This window comes from Idiotropiscis lumnitzeri, chromosome 2 (genome assembly GCF_059441095.1).
Source record: "Idiotropiscis lumnitzeri isolate Australia: NSW breed Sydney's pygmy pipehorse chromosome 2, RoL_Ilum_1.0, whole genome shotgun sequence".
In the NCBI taxonomy this organism is placed as follows: domain Eukaryota; kingdom Metazoa; phylum Chordata; class Actinopteri; order Syngnathiformes; family Syngnathidae; genus Idiotropiscis; species Idiotropiscis lumnitzeri.
In genome coordinates, this window is record NC_142392.1 from 32,673,667 (window position 1) to 32,691,506 (window position 17,840).

The 17,840-nt window shown below is 39.3% G+C and overlaps 3 protein-coding genes across 3 annotated transcripts in view; all 3 read left to right on the forward strand.

Annotated features, from left to right (window-relative positions):
- The window catches only part of LOC148342338 (uncharacterized), a 91,258-nt gene that overhangs the window by 34,473 nt on the left and 38,945 nt on the right, over positions 1 to 17,840 (forward strand). The gene's annotated exons all lie outside the window — the stretch shown is intronic.
- On the forward strand, positions 449 to 2,246 carry LOC148342340 (uncharacterized). The gene has a single exon (XM_088288541.1). The coding sequence runs from the start codon at positions 847 to 849 to the stop codon at positions 2,005 to 2,007; it is 1,161 nt and encodes a 386-aa protein (XP_088144667.1). The 5' UTR covers positions 449 to 846; the 3' UTR covers positions 2,008 to 2,246.
- LOC148342341 (uncharacterized) lies at positions 8,242 to 17,252 on the forward strand. The gene is made up of 2 exons (XM_088286008.1): positions 8,242 to 8,271; positions 15,997 to 17,252. The coding sequence occupies exons 1-2, from the start codon at positions 8,242 to 8,244 to the stop codon at positions 17,185 to 17,187; spliced, it is 1,221 nt and encodes a 406-aa protein (XP_088142134.1). The 3' UTR covers positions 17,188 to 17,252.

Below are 17,840 nucleotides of genomic sequence, written 5' to 3' on the forward strand. Positions count from 1 at the left end.
AAATGTCCCCATGGTCCGGTCCAAATCGGGGTCGCACGCATTAATCTGTGTGCAGCAGGCTCAAGTCAAGGTAGCACTGTAGAAAATAGGACAAAGTCGCCGCATGAGCTTTGACTTGACCAAACCAAATTTGTCTTTCTGTGTCCTGCAGACGTCAGTGAATATGATCTCTGTTCTGTGAAAGAGAAGCCAGACTGGACTCACATCAAAAAGGAGGAGGAAGAAGAGGAGATCAACAAGTCACCACTGAACGTTGTCCCTATAAAGACTGAAGATGAAAACAAGGATGAGAGTGAGGACAACAGAGGGGCGGAGCCTACAAGCAGCAGTTCAAGTCATCACGTGACAACAGAAGATGACGAAGACCACTGGGCGCCATCACAAGCACATAATGAGGACACATTATCAGACGCTCATGATAATGATACGAATGATGATGATGCTGATGATGGGCAAGCCAAAGGTGAAAGGGCATGTCACACTGACAGTTGGGTATGTACTCACTGTGGGAAATCATTAACTTCAAAATTCTCTTTAAAACAGCACATAAGAACACATACTGGAGAAAAACCTTTTTCCTGCTCAATTTGTGGCAAAAGCTTTTCTGTAAAGTCACATTTAACAAGCCACACAAGAACACACAGTGGTGAAAAACCTTTTTCCTGCTCAGTTTGTGGCAAGAGTTTCTCTCAAAGGTCTAATTTAATAATTCACACAAGAACACACAGTGGTGAAAAACCTTTTTCCTGCTCAGTTTGTGGCAAGAGTTTCTCTCAAAGGTCTAATTTAATAATTCACACAAGAACACACAGTGGTGAAAAACCTTTTTCCTGCTTAGTTTGTGGCATGAGTTTTGTTAATCAGTCAAATGTAAAAAGGCACACAAGAACACACACTGGAGAAAACCCTTTTTCCTTCTCAGTTTGTGACAAGCGTTTCTCTCGAAAGTCAATTTTAACATGTCACACAAAAACACACAGTGGTGAAACACCTTTTGCTTGCTCGGTTTGTGGAAAATTCTTCTCTGAGAAGTCTCAGGTAACAAGACACACAAGAACACACAGTGGAGAAAAGCCTTTTTCCTGCTCAGTTTGTGGCAAGAGTTTCTCTCAAAAGTCAAATTTAACAAAACATAGAAGAACACACACTGGAGAAAAACCTTTTTCCTGCTCAGTTTGTGGCAAAAGCTTTTCTGTAAAGTCAACTTTAAAATATCACACAAGAACGCACAGTGGAGAAAAGCCTTTTTCCTGCTCAGTTTGTGGCAAGAGTTTCTCTCAAAAGTCAAATTTAACAAAACATAGAAGAACACACTCTGGAGAAAAGCCTTTTTCCTGCTCAGTTTGTGGCAAAAGCTTCCTCCGTAAGTCAACGTTAACAATCCACACAAGAACACACAGTGGTGAAAACCCTTTTTCCTGCTCAGTTTGTGGCAAGAGTTTCTCTCTAAAGTCACAATTAACAGCGCACTCAAGAACACACCGTGGTGAAAAACCTTTTTCCTGCTCAGTTTGTGGTGAAAGCTTTTCTATAAAGTCAAGTTTAACAAGCCACACAAGAAAGCACACTGTAGTAAAACCTTTTTCCTGCTCAGTTTGTGGCAAAAGCTTCCTCCGTAAGTCAACGTTAACAATCCACACAAGAACACACAGTGGTGAAAAACCTTTTTCCTGCTCAGTTTGTGGCAAGAGTTTCTCTCTAAAGTCACAATTAACAGCGCACTCAAGAACACACCGTGGTGAAAAACCTTTTTCCTGCTCAGTTTGTGGTGAAAGCTTTTCTATAAAGTCAAGTTTAACAAGCCACACAAGAAAGCACACTGTAGTAAAACCTTTTTCCTGCTCAGTTTGTGGCAAGGGTTTCTCTCAAAATTCACAGTTAACAAGCCACACAAGAACGCACAGTGGAGACAAGCCATTCAGTTGCAGCGTTTGCGCTAAAAAATTCTTCACTAAACGTAGTGCTGAGAGACACGATTGTGCTGGTGAGAATTGCAGCGATCCTTGAAGATTAAAAAAATGAAAGAACCGACTCTTTGTGGTAAGATGTAAATGTGATTTTGAATAAAATATAAATTTAATTTTGCAAACCTCTTTTATTGACACTAATCCAATGTGATCAGTGTCAGAAGAAGCAATGTGTCTGAGTGATGATGATTTGTTTTGGTGTTTACATCAAACATTATGAATAAAATTGCCTTTGCCTGGAACAACATTTTTTAACATTATGCTTTTCAGTTGTCTTTTTAATCGTACTTAATGGAAAAGGTGTGAGAAGAAATGGTGCTTATGAAATCGTTGCCTTCCACAATCATCAATAAAATCACTTGTTCCACTTGCTCAACTGGCCTTCATTATGCTGTGTAAAAAGGTGAAAAACTGAACTAGAAGTTGAACTATAAAAAGAACCAGACAGAGAAACGCAAATCGTCTCAGTTTCTCTCAACGGCAGTTAAGTTGAATACGTTTTTCAAGTTCGTATTTGGGAACTGTCAGAGAAGTTTCTGCAAAACAACTGGACAAGCCTTCTGACTGTACAACAATCTACCAGCCAAGATTGTCTTTGTCACTTGCGAGGAGCGGTCCGCCAAACCTCTCAGTGAGAAGGTCCAGAGAAAAGCTTTCCCACTCCTGTGCGGCGTTTTATTGAAGCACGGCAAAGTGTGACCCACGAAATATGTGGTCACAGTTTGGTTCATTTGGGATGGTTGATGTGGTGAAGGGAAATCCATTTTCCAGGTTGATTTGAAAAGTGTGCGTGTTTCGACAGCAGAGGGCAGTAAAGGAACAGCACAGTACCAGCGATGTGATTGTATCTTCACAACAGGCTGCAGTAAAGTGGCGTTGTGTCGTAGTTTCTATGAGTTCGCGATTCTGACAAGATCCGTTGAAAAAGCAACAACTGATCTCCGTTCTCATCATTTTTCCTGCATTTGCAGGATTATTATCTGTCAACACGCCTGCCAATCTGGGGCCTGTAACAAAAGCAATTTTAATATGTAAACTCAAAGAATGGAAAAACATGAACACTTTGACTTTATCACACCCGTCCACACGCTTCCTGTTGTTCGAACGGTTTCAGCTTACAACACGTTTGGGTCACACTTCTGTTAAATGCGAGCTAAATGGTTTCCTGTCAAACACGGTTAAAGACGTGCATCTGTTTTGTGGCTTCCTGGTAAACTGCCAGCATAGTAAAGGATTTGATACATTTGACTATAAAGGATTTTATACGATTGACTACAAGTTAAATGTATTCAGTTTAATGCAAGAGAGATTTTTATTGACTGGCCTTTAATTCAATGTACAATAAAAGGTCAGATCAGGCTGTGTGAAATGCATAGGTGGCAGATGTTTTGTACAGGACGAGCCGCACTTCTGAGAACTGGGTGTGCTGACGCAGAATGTTCCAGACATCAAGGCGCTGTTGTGTGAGATAGGTAAAATGGTGACCGCAAAAGCAGAATAACAGATCCAGTGGCTCATTGGCAGTTGAGCACAAACAACTGCCTTGGCGCGCACATGGGAAGAGCCGACACGCCATCCTGCGGGGAAGACAACCAATAAGAGAAAGCTAAAGTTAGCTGCAGATGACACATAGCAAATAGGAGAGTAGTAGGATGTCTTTGCTTTGTTTGTTGAAATGTATAAATGATCCTGGGCAACTCAGGGGGGGGGCACAGAACGTGCACCGCCGGAGTAGGAGCTTGAGGAACTGGCAGTTGATAAAGGGGAGGGCAGTGGAGCGACTTTGTAAATAGTTCAAGCGTTCTGTGTTTTCCTCTTTTCTGGGGAGGCTGTGAAGGCAGCGGGGAAGCGACGGGAGTGAATGTTATGTTGTTGTCGTTGTTGTTTTAGTTTTCTGATCGGCGTGGTTGCGGCCAACAGCAGCCGTTTCTGGCTTAAAAATAAAAGTGTTCGCTGATGGACAAATCGGCCTGATTTATTATACAACGTTACAATATTTTAGTTTTTCCAAGTTCCTTGTTTGCCTTTTGTTTTGTTTATTAAATACCCATTAAGTTTCCCTCTCCTTGCTTCCCTGCTTTTGGGTCCTCTTCAACCTACTCCATAACTTGACACAAACATGTTGACATAAAGTATCAGTTTATCACGTCAACTGTTAATAATAGGGAAATACATTTGGAAGACTGTCCAACCGACGACATGGTGGCAGATGTTTTAACAAAACCAGCAACAAAAGTAAAATTCAATTCAATTCAAGTTCATATTTGTGTAATGTGCATACGGTTTGAATCTTACGTTTTTCCTTTGTTTGGAAGGAGACAACAATTATTTGCATCGCAAATGGCGACATCTGTCGGTGAGTTCGTGACAGTGCTCCACAAAGTCAGCAGCCAATCATATCACAGCGGGGTGTGTCCTATTCTTCCGCTTGAGTGCTGAACAAACTGCAGTCTTCACGCAGGAGATCCATTCAGCACTACTTGAAAAAAAAGACGCCATCTTTCATTCGTCTCGTCGAACAAAGAGAAGCTCACGAGTTATCGCCAAGCAGAGATCAAGTGCGGATTTGTTGAGATTGGCGTTTGAAAATGTGTGCAAGAACGACACCCAAGCACAAAGAGGAACTTTGTGGAATAAAAGAAGAGAACGAGCAACATCATCAACTGCTGGACGAAGTTTGCAACCAGCCTCGTGTTGTGCTACTCAAAGCAGGTTTGTACACGTCTTACTCTCATTTGCTTTGTAAAGAACGACTTTCTATCGTTAAAAATATGCATCACAACATTAAGTTGTTTGGGGAAATCGTTCAAGGTTATTGCCGTTTTATTTTTAAATGTTGCCTTTTACTTGTCGGTTTGCTGAACATTTGTTTTTGCCAAATGAAATCAGTGCAGAAAATAAATGCCAAAGAATAACCAATAGTGGGGGGTAAACTCCATGTTTTTTCCCAGTATAAAATTTGAACTGATTATTTAACATTTTACATTTTCTGGTTTTTATATCTTGTTGAAGCAATTCCTTATGGAATGAATTCTACCTGACAATGGCTGTTGATCAATTTTAGTGCATAAAACACAAATTATTAAGTTCAAGTACGTATTGGTCTTATTTATTTATGAACTTTGTACTGGCGCAGTCGGGTGAGAGTCAATTAACCTCGATGGCCCTGCACAGTTTTGTGCACATGTGCGTACTTCACCTGATCCGCGCATGCTAGCTAGCGCATCTGGCAAGACCTTTGAGCATTTAATCCATATCCTTGATATCAGACATTTGCGTATTTCACTAGTGCGGTCTTTTCCAGCACTAGTTATACATTCAGCCACACTAGTGATGCCCTTTGTTGTTGTAGTAGTTGCACAGAAACTCTGACAAGTGACTCATTTTCAGCAACATGTTAAATAGTAAAACGTGGATTATTCCAACATGTTAACTAGTGACATATGATTTCCTACACTAGTTAACTAGTGAGAGCGAAAATACCCAATAGTTAACTTGTAATGGCTAGAATACTTCCTAGTCGACTTGTGAAAGCCCTTTAAGCCTTAATATTTCACTAGTAACTTTCAAAAATGTTACTTGTCAACTAGTGATGCCCCAAATTTCCACAAATTACACTAGTGAGAAATTTTGACTGAACTAGTTCAACTAGTTGGCGGCACGGAGGCCGACTGGTTAGCACGATTGCCTCACAGTGAGAGACAGCATCGGGCGCGGGTTCGATCCCGGCTCCGGCCATCCTGTGTGGAGTTTGCATGTTCTCCCCGTGCTTGCGTGGGTTTCCTCTGGGTACTCCGGTTTCCTCCCACATTCCAAAAACATGCATGGCAGGCCGATTGAACACTCGAAATTGCCCCTAGGTATGAATGAGTGTGAGCGCGGATGGTTGTTCGTCTCTGTGTGCCCTGCAATTGGCTGGCAACCAGTTCAGGGTGTCCCCCGCCTACTGCCCCAAGATAGCTGGGATAGGCTCCAGCACCCCCCGCGACCCTAGTGAGGAGAAGCGGTATAGAAGATGGATGGAAAGTTCAACTAGTGAGGTCCAAAATGTTTACTAGTAGAACTAGTGGATGCCAAACTGCTCACTCGTCAACTAGTTACACAAAAAACTAATGAGAAGGTGGGGCAGATGTGTGCATCCAGGATTCCTATTGGCTCTACAGTTAAATACACGAATCAGAATTCAGATTTTGTCATTGTCCCACCCACTTTATTTGCACATGTTTTATACAAGTTGACAAGTGTTCCTGGGGAACTGCAGCTAGTTAACTAGCAGCTGCCTCTCATGGGCTACATGTTGACGAGTGAATGAATGAAGCCAAACTACTTAAAGGCTTGCAATCTATTTTGGCCTTCCAAGTTAACTAGAAAGGCTCAAAATATTAACTAGTAAACTAGTACATGCTGAGATATCCACTAGTTACACTAGTTGTGCTCATTTTGACCTCTCTTGTTAACTTGTAAAGCTCATGTATTCTAACTAGTAAAGTATTTGGGTTCAAAGTGAGTCACGAGCAAACAAGTGACAATTATTTTCACATAACTAGTTCACAAGTGGATGACAAAATTGCGCACTAGGTGACATGTGCACACAAGTTAACTTGTGAAATCATCAAATTTGAGAAGTTGATTTGTTTCCCAGTTACAACGCGTTACAAGTTCACAAGTTGTGCACACATATCCACTAGTAAGCAATTTTGGTTAACTAGTATGATATAAATGCCAGCTAGTATGCAAAAACATTAGCTAGTATACCAAAAATCCCCACGTTAGATATTTGTTGTGCACAATGCATCACTCGTGATGCATAACCTTTAACAAGTAAAAATAAAAGGCCAACATGTAGGATAAAATTCAAACATGTTCAGTCAAATCTTGCACAAGTTCTTTTCTGTGTCTGACAAGTGAGACAAAATTCCTTCTACTTGTTAGCTAGTTAAATAAACACCAGTGTCACTCGTTAACGAGTGATTCATTGTGGACTCAACTAGTTCACTAGAATGAAAACATGTGTTTCACAAGTTAACGAGTGGGGTAAAAATTAGACTAACCAGTGGCTATCTTTGCATTTACTAGGAAACTAGTTCACATTTTGAACCTCACTAGTCAGCTAGTAAGGTTGGCAAGATCTCAACCAGTGTGACTAGTGGACATGTTATGCCTTACTAGTGAGCTAGATTCAGATTCAGATTCAGATATACTTTATTGTCATTCTTGTACACATGTATACAGAACGAAATGTCGACACATCTGACCCGCACAGGTTCCATAAATATACAGATATAACTATGTCGTATTTAGTAGGAATATAGAAAAGGGATTATGTACAAGAGCTAGTGAGCATTTGAGAATCTGACAAGTCAGCGAGTAAGGCCAGGAAAAAGCTTAACTGGTGTCACTAGTGGACATTTGGCCCTTACTAGACAACATGTAAAATGAAATATGTGACCATTGTTGTCTCTAAAATGACTCATACACCAACATGTTCACTATTGAACTGCATTCAAATGAAGCAGGCGGGACAAGTACTTTGATTGGTCAATATCTAGATGAGATCTCTTGACGCTTTAACCCTTAAGAGCCCGGCCCGTCATACCTGTTATGAAAAGAGTGATTGTATAAAAACACATCCTACTTATGATTAATCTTCCTCTCTCTCCCTCTCCATATGCAGGCTGGTGTAAAAAAATAGGTATGTAGTTATATAAAAGAGAAAACATGTACAATACTTTCTGTGTAGTAAATATTAAGCTATTAAATATTACATAATATAAAATACAGTCATCATATGTCACTAATTTCAGACTACCGTATACCAAAATCATGAGCAGTGACTGGTTAGATTATATTAATTTGAAATGGACCGCCAATAGGAAACCATTGCATTCTTTCCTACTGATCCCCATGAGCTAAAAAAAATGTGCACTAGTTCACTAGTAACCTTATTTTAGCGCTTACTAGTTAACATGTAAACTAAAAAATGGCCATTAGATGTTAACTAGTATGCTAGTAGCGAGTGGGCAGTTTTTAGCTTACGGGTGAACTAGTGTGCATTTTTTGAGCTCACTAGTAAGCTCATTTTTGTATCTTACTAGTTAACATGTAAGATAAAAACGCCCACTAGTTCACTAGTAAGCTAATTTTTGTATCTTACTAGTTAACACGTAAGATACAAATGCCCACTAGTTTTTTTAGCTTACTAGTTAACACGTATGATACAAATGCCCTCTAGTTCACTAGTAAGCTCATTTTTTAGCTTACTAGTTAACATGTGATGGGCATTTCTGAGCTTACGTGTGAACAAGTAAGCTAAAATATCTTACTAGTGAACGAGTGGGCTTTTTTTTCAGCTTACATGATCAGTAGTAAGCTCATTTTTGTATCTTACTAGTGAACATGTAAACCCCTAAATGCTGTGGCGGACTAGTGTGAAATGCATGCTCAAGGCCATAGAATAAATACTCAAATGGCATCCCTCGGCAAGGCTTTTCAACATTTATTCAACGGGCGTCTTGTCACTATCCTCCATTACCCAGGATTCCTCCGACATGATGTTTGTTCTTCGGACAGCCAATCACGATACATAATGTGCCAACCAGCGACATAAGCCGAAGAGAAAACCTTCAGAGGTATTGCAATGTTTTTTGTAAATATTACTCTATTGTGATACAACATTTGATTTTACGATTATTTTAGGCGACAAAGTAGTGGTGTAAACGTCAAATGTGTGGTCAATTTATCAAGATAAGCCCTACTTAAAAACTTGCTTCAACGATTTCGGAGACGTCGGTGCCCGGTTTTGATTGTGGATGGCGGCAGTTCAACGCTCACAGTCGCCGCCGAGAGCAGCTTCATGTTGGCGGGACTTTCTGAAATCTGCAGCTGGTAGTTTTATAGCGATTGAACTGCAAAAGATTAAGTTTTACGCGCATCTGACGCTCACATTTTGGCTTCACGTTGTCGTTTGTTCATTGCTCACAAGCTAATAGAGTAGGAACAAGAGTTCAATTAACGTTGGAACATAATCGTTCATTATCGTTTGCTAGCTGCGTTTGTATATTTGAATTATTTCCTTGCCTTCATAACACGCAGTATTCGTATTCCTTTGTAACTGTGTCTTATAAATAAGGTTGCTGTGCTGAAGGTTTGCATGTTTATAGAATCATCCCTTTGAGTTCTGATTAATAAGGGGATATTTTCTGAATGAATGTTATTTTGTTACGGTTTTATGATATACACAGTCATATGGTGAATAATTGTGCATCGTTTGACATTCTGGTGTATTGTTAATACTGTTTGCCTTTGATATTGGTGTGTGTTTCACTCTGTTCTGTTTCTCATACAGAGTGGACAATTAAAGCATTGACTTGCTTACTTCACTTTTATTAACTTCTTAACTTTTGCAGTACAGTACGTTACTTCAGTCTGTTGACATAGGGAAAACGTCACTTCCTCCTTCTCTCGTCCGTCACTGTAATCGGCCCCTAAGCAACATAACATAACTAACAATAATATTGTTACAGTAACCATTAAAAAAACGTATAGTCACCATAAAATTATTTTTTAAAAAAACGTATCGTAAACATACTAAAGCTGTTGCTTTATGTTATTTACAAAGAATTTTTGTTTAAAATCCCCCTGGCTCTTCTTTTTGTCTTTTCTATATTATGTACGTATTAATAACTGTGTTTAGTTTGCTAATGTTAATAAAGGTTTTTTTTTTTTTTTTTCAAAAAAACGTATGAGTAAATATTTATCATCTCATCAATATTTGCACAACAGAGTACTGAGTTTCGAGATCCTCACAATAATAGTTCTCAAAATCATATTTCTTAGGAATTTAGCTTAGTTAAGGGATATTTTATTGACAATCTAACATCACTATACAGAGACAGAAAAAAATGGTGGTGGGGGGCGCGAATCTTTTTCTTCTTGGAAGGGGCGGGCGTGAAATAATTGAGAGGCATTGCTAGTATATGCAGACATTATATTCATACAATCTCGCAGCCCGAGTGAACCACAGCATTGTTGCAAGTTCGGTAGGAGAAACGGAAACGTCCCACTGCTGTAGCAGCAGCGGCTTCTCGGGGCATAGGCGGAAGTGACGTAAGAGCTGACTCGCCAATGTGGCGTTAATTTAGTTATTTTGCAAAAAAAAAATTATCGACCGAATTAAAATATTATATAAAATATATATTAAAATAGAACAGCCAGGGGTAAAACAAACACAGAGTCAAAGAAATATATTTGAAAAATACGTGCTTATAGCATGACGTCATTACCTAGCGCGCAGCTTCCGAAGGACCTCGACCAGATCCACCGATCCGTCCACACCGGAACAAAAACACCCACCGCTAAATTCTTCTGATTTCGTGTGGAACTGACTGTAATTTTCTCATAGGATGTCCAGTGCTACTCTAAAGGACTACGACATAATTGATTAAGTCTTTGTGTCCCGATAACCTCATCTTCGCGCGTTGATGCTTTTCGGCGTAGTTAGCTTAGCTTGTTAGCTAGCTAGCCGCTAACGAAAAGAGGCACATGACTCATCGCCAAGCAGAGATCAAGTGCGGATTTTTGGGAATTATCATTTGAAAATGTGTGAAAGAACGACACCCAAGTACGAAGAGGAACTTTGTGGAATAAAAGAAGAGAACGAGCAACATCTTCAACTGCTGGGCGAAGGTTGCAACCAGCCTCGTGTTGTGCCACTCAAAGCAGGTTTGTACACGTTTTACTCTCATTTGCTTTGTAATGAACGACTTTCTATCGTTAAAAATATGCATCACAACATTAAGTTGTTTGGGGAAATGCATTCAAGGTTATCGCCGTTTTATTTTTAAATATTTCCTTTTACTTGCAGGTCTGCTGAACATTTGTTTATGCCAAATTAAATCAGTGCACAAAATGTCTGCCAATGAAAAACCAAGAGTGGGGGGTGAACTCCATGTTTTTCCCAGTATAAAATTTGAACTGATTATTTAACATTTTACATTTTCTGGTTTTTATATCTTGTTAAAGCAATTCCTTACGGAAGGAATTCTGCCTGACTCTAAAAAAAATGTGCACACTGCGGCGAAAACATCAATGGCGGATGATCAATTTTAGTGGATAAAACACAAAATATTAAGTTATTTTAAAAAATCAAGTACGTATTGGTCTTATTTATTTATTAACTTTGTACTGGCTTGGTCGGGTATGAGTCAATGAACCTCCGGTGGCTCTGCACTGTTTTGTGCACATGTGCATAGTTTCACCCCATCCAAACATTTAAAATACATTTAATGCATCCATCCAGGGTTGCACGGATCTCATCAGTGAACAAGCGCATGCTGCAAGGAATGCATCTGCATCTTTGGCTTACTATGGGCTTAAAAGGGAGAACGTCACAACCCCCTTTTCTACCAACAAGGCCAGGAACATTTAGTTCCTGGTAATAAAGTTCCTGTGGCTCAGGTGGTTTGCATCTCCCCCGCAACTCATAGTTCCTGGTAATTTATGCAAATGACAATGTTGTGTTACTTTGTTACTCATTACTGACACTCTATGGCTGTTAAGCATCGTTGCAGTTCCAAAATAATTCAGTGAACTCTTCAAATATTATGGTGGATCTTAGTCGAATTTGAATACATATTGGATAACTTTAAAATATACAGTCATTATTCAAATATGTCAACATGAAAGTCACAGTGAAAGTGTTGTTGCTTAATGCTTATGTGTAGGGATTTTGACTCTTCAAACATAATGTTGTTTTCAAATTAATTTAAAAACAGAAATTTTATAAAAAAATAAAAAGGGGAATGTTGGAATGTACTTGCAGGCTAAATGTCATTTTGGGCAAAAAAAAACCCCAAACGTAAATCATGCAATAAATAGCGACTCTGATGCCAGGGCCCCTTTAATTCTTTTAGGCATCCAGATTATAATGGAAGCAAAAATACCCACGATGAAACTATCTCGAAATGCAAGAAGAAATACTTGTAAACATATTTCACTTGAAGGATTCCTATTCTATCAATGACATTATGTTGCGGTGGCCCCCATTAATAAATTAGGGTCCCACAACAGGTGTTCCATCAGACGCACACAATAGCCTGTGTGTGCTAACTTGAGCACGCTTCCAGAAATGTCTGTGACTTTGTCAGGAATTAAATCGGGCATCAGCCGCAACGTGCTTCCTTTTTAAATGCTCGTTTATCACTGTTGTGCTGCTAAAAGGAGGTTTACATCGTAGGACGTAATTTTATGAAATGCCCCCATGGTCCGGTCCAAATCGGGGTCGCACACATTGCTCTGTATGCGGCAGGCACAAGTCAAGGTAACACGGTAGAAACAATATAAGACAAAGTCGCCGCCTGAGCTTTGACTTGACCAAACCAAATTTGTCTTTTTGTGTCCTGCAGACGTCAGACAAAATGATCTCTGTTCTGTGAAAGAGGAGCCAGACTTGACTCACATCAAAAAGGAGGAGGAGGAGGAGGAGGAGGAGATCAACAAGTCACCAGTGAACGTTGTCCCTATAAAGACTGAAGATGAAAACAAGGATGAGAGTGAGGACAACAGAGGGGCGGAGCCTCCAAGCAGCAGCTCAAGTCATCACGTGACAACAGAAGGTGATGAAGACCACTGGGGGCCATCACAAGTACATAATGAGGACACATTATCAGGCGCTCGTGACGATGATGATGATAATGAGCAAACTAAAGGTGAGAGGGCATGTCACACTGACTCATTATCTTCAAAGTTGTCTTTAAAACTGCACAAAAAAACACACAGTGGAGAAAAAACATTTTCCTGCTCAGTTTGTGGCAAGAGTTTCTCTCAAAAGTCAAGTTTAAAAACGCACACAAGAAAGCACACTGGAGAAAAACCTTTTTCCTGCTCAGTTTGTGGTAAAAGCTTCTCTCAAAACTCAACGTTAACAAGCCACACAAGAACACACAATGGAGAAAAACCTTTTTCCTGCTCAGTTTGTGGTAAAAGCTTCTCCCAAAATTCTCATTTAACAAGGCACGCAAGAACACACAGTGGAGAAAAACCTTTTTCCTGCTCGGTTTGCGGTAAATCTTTCTCTGTAAAGTCAAATTTACGAATCCACACAAGAACGCACAGTGGAGACAAGACATTCAGTTGCAGCGTTTGTGCTAAAAAATTCGCCACTAAACAGAGTGCTGAGAAACACGATTGTGCTGGTGAGAATTGCAGCGATCTGAAGCTTAAAAAAAGGACAAAAAAACTGAAGGAACCGACTCTTTGTGGTTTTGTGATTTTGAATAAAATATAATAAATTGAAATTTGCAAAGCTTTTTTATTGACACGAAGCCAATGTGATCATTGCCAGAAGAACCATTGTGTCTGAGTGATGATGATTTTTTTTGTTTTTATACTACACCCTGAACTGGTCACCAGCCAGTCACAGGGCAGACATAGACACCGTCACTGAGTGGGAACTGAACCCACGCTGCCTGCACACAACTTGGGCAAGTGTACCACTACACCATCAGTGGCTTTATATCAAACATAAATAAAATTAATTGCCTTTGCTTGGAAGAACATTTGTTAACGTTATGCTTTTCAGTTGTCTTTTTAATCGTACCTAATGGAAAAGGTGTGAGAAGAAACGGTGCTTATGAAATCGGTGCCTTCCACCATCATCAATAAAATCACTTGTTCCACTTGCTCAACTGGCCTTCATTACGCTGTGAAAAGGTGAAAAACTGAACTAGAAGTTGAACTTTAAATAGATCAAGAAAGATAAATGCAAGTAGTCTAAGTTTCTCTCAAAGATTTTGGAATGTCAAGAGTGTAGCTACACCGGTCCAGCGAAAAGGCCACGATTCAGACTGATGTCCAGATTTTCTTTTTTTATTTCTCTTCCTTTGATGGCTTTAGGAAATCACGTGACACAGTGAAAACTACAAATACATACACGCCGAATGAGTCCTTGAGGCCAATGCAAACAATGTACATTAATAAACAAAGTAAAAATGAAGAAAGGCACAAATATCGTGTGCGCCTCCTGAACACAGTGTATTTATCGCTCTGCTGATGCACGGTCCGTTCCTGCTTTTGTTAATCTTCCCGCTTCTTTTTTTTTCGTCACCACGGAGGAGAGGATCCGCATTACGCAGTTCGTTGCTGCGCGTCTGAATTGCAAAAGTGAATCACCGTAATTTAATGAATACTGAAACGAATAATTAAATATTTAAGTACCTAAATAAATACAGAAATATTTTTTAACACTCTAACATTTACATAATAAAACAGCGACATATTTCAATTTAAAATTCACAACCACATACTGAGTTAATTAAATTCATAATAAATATAGAAACATTTAATAAATATTGAACGAATTTTGAAAGATAAAAAATAATGAATGAAATTTTAAGTATTAATTATTGCAATAAATAAATAAAATAATTGCACTCATATTTAAATGAACAAATGTTGACAAATATTCAAGATTTAAATAAAAATAATTAAATATTGAAAAAATTTTGTTGTATTAAAAAAATTAATAAATATTGTAGTATTATATAAGCAAGCTTAAATAATTTCATGAAAATCGAATTAAATACTGATAGAGGTAAAGAATAGTAAAAGAAAAAAATACTTAAATAGTGACGTGCAAATAAATGAAAAACAACAGACAAATCCTGAATGAAAAATACAATTTATCAACATTTGACAAACGACAATGTGAAATGTTGATCTGAGAGATTTCTTTCTTGCATATTCATATTCTTAAAGAACCTTAATTATTTTTTTCTTTTACTTTTTTAGTTACTTAAGAGCTCAATCCACGTGAAATATCCCCTTGGGAGATAAAAAAATATCTCATGCAAAAAATAAAGAGCGACTAATTGTTTTTGAGGACAATCAAGGCACCATAGCACTGGCGAAAAAGCCTGTAAAAAGGCAAAGGTGCAAATATGTTGACATTAAGAAACACTTTATCACGTCAGCTCCAGCACCCTCCCGCGACCCAGTACAGGATAAGCGGTGTGGATAATGACATGGCATGACATTTGGAATACTGTCCAACCGACAACATGGTGGCAACAACAAAACCAGAAACAAAAGTTAAGTTTAATTCATCTGTCAAGTTTATGTTTGGGAACTAAAATATTTGTTCATTTGCATACGGTTTAAATCTTAAGTTTTTCCGATGTTTAGAAGAATATGACAATGATTTGCATCGCAAATGGTGACATCTGTCGGTGAGTTGATGACAGTGCCCCACACGGCCAGCAGCCAATCATATCACAGCGGGGTGTGTCCTGTTCTTCCGCTTTCGTGCCGAACAGACTGCCATTTTCAAGCAGGGGATCCATCGTCCATATAATAGGCAAGTCGCATTACAAGGCGCATCATTTGTTTTGGGGAAGATTTAAGACTTTAAAGTGCGCCTGATGGTCGCGAAAATACGATAACCACGATGAAACTATCTCTAAATGCAAAAAGAAATACTTGTAAACATATTTCGCTTGAAGGATTCCTATTTTATCAATGACATTATGTTGCGATGGCCCCCAGTGGCCCCCATCAATATGTTCGGGTCCCACAACAGGTGTTCCATCAGACGCACACAATAGCTTGTGTGTGCTAACTTCGCTTAGCTTCCAGAAACGTCTGTGACCATGTCAGGAATGAAATCGGGCATTAGCCGCAGCGTGCTTCCTTTTTAAATGCTTCTTTTATCACTGTTGTGCTGTTAGGAAAGGGAGGTTTACTGCGTCTGACGTAATTTTGTGAAATGTCCCCATGGTCCGGTCCAAATCGGGGTCGCACGCATTGCTCCGTATGCGGCAGGCACAAGTCAAGGTAGCACGGTAGAAACAATATAAGACAAAGTCGCCGCCTGACCTTTGACTTGACCAAACCAAATTTGTCTTTTTGTGTCCTGCAGACGTCAGTGAAAACGATCTCCTATTCTGTGAAAGAGGAGCCAGACTGGACTCACATCAAAAAGGAGGAGGAGGAGGAGGAGATCAACAAGTCACCAGTGAACGTTGTCCATATAAAGACTGACGATGAAAACAAGGATGAGAGTGAGGACAAGAGAGGGGCGGAGCCTCCAAGCAGCAGCTCAAGTCATCACGTGACAACAGAAGTTGATGAAGACCACTGGGGGCCATCACAAGTACATAATGAGGACACATTATCACGCTCTCCTGATGATGATGATGATGGGCAAGCCAAAGGTGAAAGGGCATGTCACACTGACTCATTAACTTCAAAGTTGTCTTTAAAACCGCACACAAAAACACACAGTGGAGAAAAAACATTTTCTTGCTCGGTTTGTGGCAAGCGTTTCTCTCAAAAGTCGCATTTAACCAACCACACAAGAACACACAGTGGAGAAAAACCATTTTCCTGCTCAATTTGTGGAAAATGCTTCTCTCAAAAGTCACATTTAACAGAACACACAAGAACACACAGTGGAGAAAAACCTTTTTCCTGCTCAATTTGTGGAAAATGCTTCTCTCATAAGAAGAGTTTAACAGAACACACAAGAACACACAGTGGAGAAAAACCTTTTTCCTGCTCAGTTTGTGGCAAGAGTTTCTTTCATAAGGCAAGTTTCACAAAACACACAACAGCACACAGTGGTGAAAAACCTTTTTCCTGCTCAGTTTGTGGCAAGAGTTTCTCTCAAAAGTCCAATTTAACAATCCACACAAGAACACACAGTGGAGAAAAACCTTTTTCCTGCTCAGTTTGTGGAAAGAGTTTCTATCATAACTCGCAATTACGACGCCACACAAGAACACACACTGGAGAAAAACCTTTTTCCTGCTCAGTTTGTGGAAGATACTTCTCAACAAAGTCAAATTTACAAATCCATACAAGAACACACAGTGGTGAAAAACCTTTTTCCTGCTCAGTTTGTGGCAAGAGTTTCTTTCATAAGGAAAGTTTCACAAAACACACAACAGCACACAGTGGTGAAAAACCTTTTTCCTGCTCAGTTTGTGGCAAGCGTTTCTCTCAAAAGTCGCATTTGACAATCCACACAAGAACACACAGTGGAGAAAAACCTTTTTCCTGCTCAGTTTGTGGAAAGAGTTTCTATCATAACTCGCAATTACGACGCCACACAAGAACACACAATGGAGAAAAGCCATTCAGTTGCAGCGTTTGTGCTAAAAAATTCTCCACTAAACAGAATGCAGAGAGTCACAATTGTGCTGGTGAGAAAAGCAGCGATCCTTGAAGCTTAAAAAAAGAAAACAAAAAACTGAAGGAACTGACTCTTTGTGGTAAGATGTAAATTTTGATTTTGAATAAAATATGGTATATTGAATTTTGCAAAGCTTTTTTATTGACATTAAGCCAATGTGATCCGTGCCAGAAGAAGCAATGTGTCTGAGTGATGATGATTTGTTTTGGTGTTTACATCAAACATGTAAAGAAAATTAATTGCCTTTGCCTGGAATAACATTTTTTTAACATTATGCTTTTCAGTTGTCTTTTTAATCGTATTTAATGGAAAAGGTGTGAGAAGAAACAGTGCTTATGAAATCGTTGCCTTCCACAATCATCAATAAAATCACTTGTCCAACTTGCTCAACTGGCCTTCATTATGCCGTGAAAAGGTGAAAAACAGATCTAGAAGTTGAACGATAAAAAGAACCAGACCGAGAAACGCAAATCGTCTCAGTTTCTCTCAAAGGTTTTGGTATGTCAGGAGTTGGCAACTTGATGGCGACTGGAGTCAGCGCTGGTTTTCTCGCTGCGTTTGGCTGGCTCGTATATGAATGGTCCATTGAACAAAACTCAAACTCTTCAAATATCCCCTCACATACATTTAATATTACGCTTTCTGAATAAATTTCTGACTTGCTAAATACACTTTCTAGGTTGAGC